This window comes from Ziziphus jujuba, chromosome 8 (assembly GCF_031755915.1).
Source record: "Ziziphus jujuba cultivar Dongzao chromosome 8, ASM3175591v1".
NCBI classification, from domain to species: domain Eukaryota; kingdom Viridiplantae; phylum Streptophyta; class Magnoliopsida; order Rosales; family Rhamnaceae; genus Ziziphus; species Ziziphus jujuba.
In genome coordinates, this window is record NC_083386.1 from 12,440,706 (window position 1) to 12,451,295 (window position 10,590).

Consider the following 10,590-nt stretch of genomic DNA (forward strand, 5'->3'; position numbering starts at 1 on the left):
AGGGCAAGTTGTCTATTTCGGGTTCCTACACTGCAAGTTGAGTTGGTGGCCCTAATTAGCCCTATTCTCAATTAGGTTCTTGACCAATATAATTTTTTACAAACCATGGTTTTTCTTGCATTCCAAAATCATGCGCATGAATCATGGCACAACCATCTAGTTTTGAACTATATTGCATGATATTCTATTATTATGCACATGAAATATGCTTTCGTGGCACAACCAACTATTTTTGAACATAACTATTTTTGAACATTCTTTACCCAAAAAAATAATAATAATAATAAGGAAACTAGTTTTGAGCAATATTGTATTTTGTTTTCAAACTACTAGTATTGTATAATTAAATAAGCTGTGACTTTAGAGCTGTTCTTCTTTGGATAATTCTGAACCATTTAAAAACATAGAATTGAGAGGTGAATTTTCGCTTAGAAAAAGACCTGAAATATTTTAATCCCAAATGAGATTAATCCTCAACTAAGTGATTGAACAACAAATAAAAACAGAGACTTCGAAGAAAACTTATAAGGCTTATCAGTGTAAAACCAGCTTGTAATAGGTGTCAAAGACTCTGAAGAGGAAAAATAATAGTAATAATGATAAACAAAAGCTATTTAGTTCAATAAAACTTACAAATTTTCGCTTATTGTAAACCACCATTCTAGCCCTTGTTTAAATGGTTCTTTTGTGAGATTTGAGAAGCAGTGTTGCTATGGAACCTAGTGCATCCTCAGTACCACCTTGCAATTACATATCAGATCATTTCTATACCTGATAATTTCCTAGATTTGTAGTAGCTCAAATTCAGGCTGTACCAATAAATATATGTCAAAAAGTGTTATTGGGCTTGGTTGATTGAGTCCAACTCTCAAGCTCACATGCCAACATTATTACCCGAAAAAAAAAATATATATATATATATATATATATATATATATATATGCCAACATTATTACCTCAATAAATAAATAAGAAGCCAACATGCATATTTGGATTCCACACAAGTTGAGTTACTGGCCCTAATCGGCTCCATTTTCTATATAGCTTCTTGATAAATTCGAACTTTTCCCTTCTTTTTATTTTTATTTTTGGTAATTAAATATAAATTTTTCTTACATCCAGACAATTCATGCTTTTCTTGAATCCCAAAATCATGCGCATGAAACATGGTACAACCAACAAATTTTGAACAACATTGCATGATATTCAATTCAAATTAGTATTATATTAATGAAAGAATAAAATGTGACTTTAGATCTTTTTTTTTTTCTGGATAATACTGGAAGATTTTAAAAACATAGAAGTGAAAAAGTGAATTTAGCTTAGAGAAATGAACTGAAGTATTTTAATCCCAAATGACATTAATCCTCGGCTAAATGATTGAACCCAAAAAAACAAAAAAAACAAAAACAAATTTTCACTAATCAGGAAGATCACAATTTCCCAAACTCTCTCCTCTGTTCTTAGTTCTTACAACCTGAAACGAAAAACAGGACGAATACACCTACCACAACCAAAAAAAAAAAAAAAATGCTACACCAAAATCCCAAAACCCTAATTAACTCCATAGCATCTTTATTCTCTCCCATATCTTAAAAAAACAAAGAGAGAAAAACGAACTAAAATTCATCACCATTGGGAAGTGGCTCGTGGGCTCCATCTCCGATAAAGATATTGTCATAAACAATGGCTGCAATGGCAGCCCCAATCAAGGGTCCAACCCAATATACCCAATGGTTAGTCCATGTCCAGCTAACCACCGCCGGCCCAAAAGACACTGCCGGATTCATCGATGCACCGTCGAAGGCACCGCCGGCCAGAATGTTCGCGCCGACGATGAATCCAATGGCAATGGGTGCTACAATTCCTACATTTCCTTTCTTCGGATCCACTGCGGTAGCATACACAGTGTAGACCAACCCGAAGGTCATGACGATCTCGAAAACCACTGCGTTCCAAGCAGAGACGCCGGTGGAGAGCGAGAACGCAGAGGTTTCCCAGCCGCCGGTGGCATACTTGAGAAGCAAGCAAGCGACGACTGAGCCCAACAACTGCGCGATCCAATACAAGATTCCTCTGAGAAGTGTTATGTTTCCACCTATGAATGCGCCGAAGGTTACCGCTGGGTTCACGTGGCCGCCGGAGATGTTTGCTCCGACGGAAACCGCCACGAAGAGTGCGAATGCGTGAGCCAGTGAAGCTGCTATGAGGCCGGAGGGTGTTGTTGAACCGTTATCAGTAAGCTTATCTGCAATGAACAACAAGCACTCATCATTGAATTACAAGATTACGCTGTTTTTATTTTATTTATTTTTACTTTGCTAAGAAATTCCATTGCTAAAAACCGTATGTGATTATTTGTTAAAGAAAAAATCTTAATTTTTTCTACTTATTTGAAGCTACTAATTTGTTTTTACTTATTTGAACCTACTAATTTGATCAATAAGTAAAAAACCAATACGAAAAAGTTGAATCAAATATGTATTAATTCAAAAAAAAAATCAAATGGGTATATGAATATATATATATATATATATAGATTGTTATAGAAATCTTACTGAAAGCCATGCCAGAGCCTTCGCCAGCAAAAACGAAGATGAGCATGGAGAAAAACTCTGCCAATGCAGCTCTAATGGCGTCAGGGTGGCTAGCCTCCCCTGGCGTCCCAACTGCAATTCTATAGATTGGCATTTTTGTTCTTTCTTACTTTGTAAATGTTTCTCTTTACTTAGGAAGCAAAAAGTGCTTCACAAAAAACACAGCCTTTTGCTGCTTCTTTTCTTTCTTTTCTTTTCTTTGGTTTGTTTTTGTTTTTGCGAAAGTGTTTTCGTTTTTGTCCTTAAATACCTGAAATAACGGCTATGGAACCGGTATAGCAAGTGACCAGTATAGAGCCAAAACAGTTCAGTAAATTATAAGACCCAGATTTGATTGTGTGTTAGAGATTACAGGTCGGTCACTTTACAGCTAACAGATGGGTCCCATCGTTGCCCATTGTGTGGTTGAGATACAATTTAGTAACCCTGAAATCGACGACGAGGAGACATAGGATCGCCGACCCTATGGCCTGGCGGGTCCCACTTTACGATTTGTGGTGGGTTTCTTGTTTGTTTTTTTTTTACCCACTAAAACCTCGTGCCTACCGCTCGATGACCCGCGACTTGTTTGGATTGGCTACGACCGACCTTCTGATTTGTTTGAATACCCCAATCACAATTGCGGGTCGTATTGCATGTATCTGATTTAACTGGCGGTGGGACCCTGGAGATTAAATTGTGTCGGCTATTTGTGGTCCCACCAAATTGTACTTGATTGTTTTCCTTGGTTTAAAAAAAAAAAATACTATTTATCATTATTAATAAATAATTATCAATATTAAATATTAATTTAAATTGTTATTATTAAATTTTTTTTTAAAATTATAGGATAAAAATTAATAAATTAAATATTTTAATTAAAAATTATTATATAGAATGATCATTGTTATTGTTAATGATATTTATTAATGTCAACACTGAATGAAATATGAATTACTCATATTATATTGGATTTCTAGACTAACAATTTTGTTGAATGTCTACACTATTCTATATGTGAGATTTTATCTTCGAATAAATCTAATGATTAAAAAAATGTTATTGCATGGGTTTGTGGCATGATGGACCCGCAAATCCTATTAACAAATCCTATTAACACTATAACAAAATTTTTGTTCTATTAACACAAAATATAGAGAAAACCAATGATTGGAGGAGGGTAAACTAATTATTATGACAACAATTTTAAAGTGAGAATTGTCCTAGTAGAAAACCATCACAATCTCCTTTATAGTTTTTAAATTGTTTTGAAAATTGAAACATTTAAAATTATGTTTAAGATTTATATAAATCTATATGTAAGGTTTATTTAACTTTATGAGATTTTAGAATATTACTATACTAATGTAAAAAGTAAATGTGTTTTTAAATTTCAATTTTGAAATACTTCAAAAGCTAATAATATAGGTCTTAACAATTTTCCATTAGGATGGTCCTAATAGAATAATGATTGTAATATTAGTACCACTCTTTCAATCCATATCATTGGGTGCAATTTTTCTACAAAACTTCTGCGTCTCCTGTTAGTTCATATTTTTGGTGAATCCTATTGACTGGAATTATAAGCTTAAAAATTATGAGATATAATATAGCAAATATATGAGAATGTAATATAGTTCTATTCAATCTAATCCAGTGTAACAAACAGCTGAATCTAAATAGTAAATACAGCAATCCACTAATAGATTTATAGCGTCTGTCCATTTTATTTTACTTCTATTTTTTGGTGAATCTATAGAGTGTATCTTACTGAGTCCTCTTTTTGTACCTAAATGCTTATGCATGCGTATAAATAAAGTAAACCATATGGCTTAAATTCAATTGACGGCAATTTTTGTTTAATTTGATTGGAAATGTGTTAGATAGAATTAATTCAAGCAAAATATATATAAGCACGTGGGGTTTCTTAACAATGAAGTTTTTGTCGAGTATTTGGCTTCAAATTGGATATTGATGGATGGAGATATGGTTTCGGAAGTCATTCTCACTTAATAAATCATTGTGATGGAAAAAATGAATTAATCAAAATTCATTAATTTGTTGTATGTGGACAAATGAGTACTTCATCATCTAGTGTTATTATAGGACCGACCAATTCTTGGTCTACTTGTTAGGTAGTAGGAGCCAAGAGGAAGAGTTTCTTTAACCTTTTCTACTTATTTCACAAATGTCATATAGAGCCCCATAAAAATGGCACTAATGCAAAAGAAAAGTGATGAAACTGGCATTTTGGTTTTTTTATAGAAGTAAGAACTTCCGTATTAATCTTGAAATTTAAATACTAAAATCCAACAAGTAAAATTCAATCTGCCTCCTTTGAAACTTGACCTTAAAGAAAGCCTCATAATGTGTTGCAACTTTCAATCTTTAAGACTAATTACTTTGAGCTTTTGGACTAATTATTTACCTTTATTCTTTTCTCAATCTGGTTCTACTGAAGGGATTTGCTTATTGTTCCTTAATTTTCCTATAAAACTTTTATGCTCACTGAATTGTTCATGACTTGTGGTATGTGCTCGCAACAACAGTAAAAAAATAAAATAAATAAAGCATCTTAAGAGTTGTGGAGTTATTTTGACTTTAGGTAGTTAATCACTTATATTTTGATGCTGCTAGCTAGCTATTTGCTTCCACAGTACAGATTTCACAGTTCCAACTTCCAATCAAGAAATTAACATCAAAAAGATTCTGCCAAGAAATGAGATATAATGTTTATCACACCAGTTAAAACTACAAACGATATAATGCTCCTGTGAAAAAAAAAAAAAAAACAAACCATGTCACAGAAAAATACTGATATTATCTTCATATTTCCTTTGCATTTCTTCTTTCCATGATACAATGAGGATTTGACTGCATAATCTGTTAAAAACTATGTTGGTCGAAACTAGTTTTCTTTTCTTTTCTTTTTTGTAGAATTCCTAGTGAATATCATGATCAACAACTTCGTAATTAGAAAAAAACATTGCCATGTGAATGTATGATGAAGGCTAAACCTTTTTCAGTACTTATCTTCCTTTTGGATTCATCAACTGAGAAAATACCATACTTGATGCTGTATCAAATTCTCGGTCACTCGTTGTATTGGCACCATCACCATTAGTAGATTCAATCTGAGGGAGCCATTCTGGAATATCTGGAATGTAATTAGCACTGTTCTCAGCTGACAAAGTTTGTATAGAAGCCTCCTGAAGTTGAAAAGCATACTCCAAATTCCACAAAACATCTCCCATTGTTGGCCTCTCACTTCCATGCTCAGCCAAACACTTCTCTGCTGTTTCACCAAATTTTCTTAGAGATTCAAGGTTTATAGATCCTATAAGATGGGGATCTATTATCTTCTCCAATTTTCTTTTCTTTTGCCAGTTCATAGACCACTCTGCTATATTCACCTGTTCTCTTGGCAGGGCAGGGTTTATAGCAGGCCGAGCACATATGACTTCCATTAAAACTACTCCAAAAGAATAGACATCTGATTTCTCCGTGAGTTGCTGTCTACGATAGTACTCTGGATCAAGATAACCAAAGCTTCCCTTCACTGCAGTGCTTACATGAGTTTGATCCAGAGTAGGACCTAACTTGGAAAGCCCGAAATCAGCCACTTTTGCCGTTAGATTTTCATCAAGAAGTATATTTGTTGTTTTGACATCACGGTGGATGATACTGTCTGCTGCTCCAGTGTGAAGGTAGTGCAATCCTTTTGCAGCTCCAATGCAAATTTCTAGGCGTTGCTTCCAACTAAGTGGTTTGAGATTTGAGCCATACAGGTGCTTCCTTAGAGGACCTCCAGCCATGAACTCATAGACAAGGATTCTCTCATTGAATTCCTCACAGTAGCCAATAAGGGAAACCAAGTGTCTATGCCTTAGCTTGGAAAGCATCTCTATTTCTGTCCTGAATTCAGTAAGTCCCTGCTGGGACTTTGGATTTCCGCGCTTTACTGCAACCAAAGTCCCATTTTCCAGCACTCCTCTGTATACTCTTCCAAATCCTCCAACACCAAGAACCAAGCTCTCATCGAAGTTTTTAGTTGCTTCACGAATCTCTGAGAATGCTAGAACCCGGTTTAAACCAAGAGAATGTGCTGTTGAAGTGGAACTACCAATTGAAACTTTTGAATCCAAATTTCTGACTTGAGTAGTAGGAACTGGTATCCAGGATAAGCACTGGTGCTTTGGCTTCTTGGGACATGTTTTTCGCAGGTACAAGAATAAAGCTACTGATATGAGCATGAAAAGAGCAAAACCTGCAGATGCAGAAGAAATTGCAATCACCAACCAGTTTTTCTTGTCTGGCATCTTGGAATCAATACCAGCTGCTGGAAGGTTCCCATCAAGGCTTTCGTGGGGATTGCTCATTTTAAAAAACTCCAAACCATTCAAGATTGCATTGGAAGGGAGATTTCTTGAAGCAGGAGGACCAACTTGAACCAGAATTCGATCTGAACCCGTTGAAAGATTTGCCACAATGTCAACGAAATAGGCTGCTGATAATTCCATTGTTTTGCTAGACAGATCAAAAAAGTCCAGAGCAGATTGTCTGTTGATATACACATTGAAAACCAATCTATCAAGAGCTATGCTAACAATATCACAAAAATGCATCCTGATAAGATAGGTGAAGCCATGTTCAACAGCAAATTCCCATGAAATGTTGAACCTCTGATCACTAACATTCGCATCCGCCATTTCTTGAGCTGTAGAGTAAACCCAATTTGGTGCAATTTCAACTGAAACTCCATCAGGGTATTTGATCAAACTGGGATTTTCACTAACATTCCGGGCAGAAGCAGGATTTAGAAGGAAAGGAAAATCTGGTTCCCAAGTCCTCCATAATGGATCGTTCTTTGGGGTTAGAAGTGGACCTCCCATGTTTACTCTATATGCTGTTTCCAAAGCTAAATGTGGAGGAATTTCAACTTCAGGTCCAAGTGGAACAGGCATTGCTGTGGAAGGGAATTGCTTGTTGGGCAAAGAAACAACCTCTATCCCATTGATAAATGCAATTGAACCATTGGAAGGAGACAATGCTAGTGACAATCTTTTCGAGCTTGTTCCACTCAAATCAACTGCATATTCCTTGAAAAAAGGTGTGAGTCTTCTCGAGTTTGAGAAGGAAAACCTATACATGAGTGTAACTCCATTAGCCAACACCGAAAAGACTGCAGATTTCAAATCATAATGTGGATTCTCAAAGGGGTAAAAATGCAATCTCAGCAAGTGGCGACCAATCTGCTTAGTGCTAATAGTATAAGCAGATTTTTCTTTGAAAACTCTGGCAGAATTATAGAAAGCTGAATCATCATCTGAAATGGTCATTTGGGGGTCTGAAATCACAATGAGGGAATTTGGTGATAAACCCACAATTGAATTCCCAGAGTCAGGCTTAAAAACTCGACCATCATCGAGTTCCAGTACCTTGTTTCCCCCACAATCAATGAAGAAACTGTCTTGAGAAGTAAAAGAAGCAAACACAATGCTTGGTGCACAGAAAGCATAAAGAACGCAAATTCTATAAATCCAAACTGAATTACCCATCTTTTGCATACAAGCTCTCTTTCAGCCAATAAGTAAAGCACATACAAGGCAGAGATTAGGAATCATACGTTGATAGAACCTATACTCTCATTCTCAATCTTCTTGCATCATCTAGTTAGCAGAAAAAAATTTGAAATGTAATTCAAATGCAAAGAATAACATACCTGCTTCCTCATAATTTACTTCGAAAGCAAAGAAAAGCAAGAACAAAAAGAGGTGTGAGAGTTACGAGTATAAAAAGAAGAGGAAAGAAGAGGCAATTTGAGGTTGTGTGGGAAGAATCATGGTAATGCTGCAGTTTCCAAGATCTGGTCTGTGACTGTGTATGGACCAGCTCATGGCTTTAAACTACTTTTTAAAGAAAAAAGAAAAAGTTTGGGGAACTGGGGCAAACTGACTTAACTGAACTTGCGCTGTTTTCATATACATATATACAATATAATACTATAAAATATAATAGCGGCCATTAAAGAAAGCTCATGCCTAAGGAATATGATGGCCAATCAATAAAAAAATGTAAATAATCCAATCGAGAAAACAGAATTAAAATATAAAGACAAAACTTTGATACAATATTCACCATCTTCTAACTTTTCTTAATGTTTTCTAGGAAAGCAAATGCTAATTTCTCAGCATTGAAAAACTTTGGTTATCTAAATCAGTCTCAAAAATATTTGGAAAGCTTAAATGTGGAAAGAAAAATATATATCTTTAATGGGGAAGGAAAATTAAAATTGATTAAAAGTTTAATCTGTATAAATATTTGGAAAGCTTCCATGTTTAGTATGACATGCCTAGAACTCTGTGCCCATATATATATATATATATATATATATAAAACTCCGCAGTTGTGTTATACTGGAGATCCAGCAGAGCAAAACAAAGCATAGAGAGTAAGTGAGAGCGAGTCATATGCAAGTCAAAGTAGAGAATTGAAGTGTGAGAGTAAAGCTTTTCCTTGAAAGCATAAAACTTTTAATCCAAACCATAACCTTGAAAACGTTTACCTTCCCTTTCTTTCATGCAATGGTCAGCAGATTCCTGGTTGACCAACTCTTTTATTATTATTTATTTTTATTTTTTTTAATTCAGATTTGTGGTGTTTGCTTCTGTAAAGATTAAAGTTTTTATTTCTTCCACATCCTCAACAATAAATAAATAAATATAAAAATCCACTTACATACAAAGTAATTAATTATACCTACAAATTTTAATTTTATTGATAACCTTTTTCAATAATAAAACTATTCATATACAAGGTGGACAAAATATATATATATATATAAAGTTTATACGGTGTTAACTGTTTATATGCGAATCGCATCCAAAATCATCTTTTTTTGAACAAAAACGTCGGTTTTACTGTATGTGTTGTGTACATATACACAACAAAGTCAATATTTAAAAAAAAAAAAAAAAACATTTTAGATGCGATTTACATTGTAGAATTACTCTATATATATATATATTCAAATATGAAATTAACAGAAACAAAAAATAAATGAAATACTCATTATGTGATTTTGTGGAAGAAAAAAATGATTTTAAAGTTTATTGTTATTATATTAGTGAAATGTGATTAAGCAGAATTCAAGCAGGATATTAGGGGAAGTTTAATGTTGATCACATGATCTGAATTTTGATAGATGAGCTTTTCTTTTTTTAATTCAAAAGTAAAATATATATATATATATATATATATATATATATATTTCATGAATTAATAAATGAAATGCTGTGAAAATAAATGCTGTAAAATAGTGCTAGATTTTGTGTTTTCCATCTACATTACAACTCACTGGAAGAATTTAATATTGGAAAATCCGCTTCCCAGTTGCGGACAAGTAGTACTACATGTAAAGCTTTTTGTTAGGAAGGAAGTTTATTATCAACTTCTTCCTTGTAACTTTATGCTTAATGAAATTCTTATTCATCAAAAAATATATATTATAATTTCTAACATATTTTAGATATCTGCTAAAAGAACATATTAAATTTATATTTATACAGTATTACCAATTACATATGCTGAAGTTTATTCGTTTACAAATTAAATTTTGAATTATTGGCTCAAATTAAATTTTTTTGAATTATTTGCTCAAATTAATGGCTCAAATTAAATTTTGAATTATTGGCTCCCCTAACCCTTTAATTAAATCTATAATTCCACTATGATCTTTAAACTATTTTTTTTTTAGCATTTTAATTTTTAAATATTATTTTTATGTTTATATTTTAAGTAGTTAAGCAGTTTTAAGATATATAATACACTTATTATAATAAAAAATAATAAATTTACAATATCAAAACAATCGCATAAGATTTATGGATAATGCATCAAGTATATTGTACATTTTAAATTTATTAGAAAGTAGATAAAAAATAGTTTAAGAATCAAACCGGATCAAAAACTAAAATTTTGGACCAAGATGTGAAAAAAGGAAATAATCCAAAGA

The 10,590-nt window shown here is 33.3% G+C and overlaps 2 protein-coding genes across 2 annotated transcripts; both read right to left on the minus strand.

The window, feature by feature from the left end:
• Positions 1 to 1,392: 1,392 nt before the first annotated feature.
• LOC107413497 (aquaporin TIP1-2) lies at positions 1,393 to 2,817 on the minus strand. Its single transcript, XM_016021453.4, has 2 exons — positions 2,559 to 2,817; positions 1,393 to 2,248 (listed from the first exon to the last, which is right to left on the minus strand). Exons 1-2 carry the CDS (start codon positions 2,689 to 2,691, stop codon positions 1,620 to 1,622), a joined length of 762 nt encoding a protein of 253 aa, XP_015876939.3. The 5' UTR covers positions 2,692 to 2,817; the 3' UTR covers positions 1,393 to 1,619.
• A 2,458-nt stretch (positions 2,818 to 5,275) lies between these two features.
• On the minus strand, positions 5,276 to 9,109 carry LOC107413505 (receptor-like protein kinase THESEUS 1). Its single transcript, XM_016021464.4, has one exon. The coding sequence runs from the start codon at positions 8,141 to 8,143 to the stop codon at positions 5,606 to 5,608; it is 2,538 nt and encodes an 845-aa protein (XP_015876950.3). The 5' UTR covers positions 8,144 to 9,109; the 3' UTR covers positions 5,276 to 5,605.
• Between the last annotated feature and the right edge of the window lie 1,481 nt (positions 9,110 to 10,590).

Bases quoted from the DNA above. Each gene is read 5' to 3' on its own strand.
- LOC107413505 (XM_016021464.4), bottom strand. From the start codon at position 8,143: ATGCAAAAGATGGGTAATTCAGTTTGGATTTATAGAATTTGCGTTCTT.
- LOC107413497 (XM_016021453.4), bottom strand. From the start codon at position 2,691: ATGCCAATCTATAGAATTGCAGTTGGGACGCCAGGGGAGGCTAGCCAC. The intron at 2,249-2,558 runs GTAAGATTTCTA...TGTTCATTGCAG, and splicing joins AGGCTCTGGCATGGCTTTCA to ATAAGCTTACTGATAACGGT.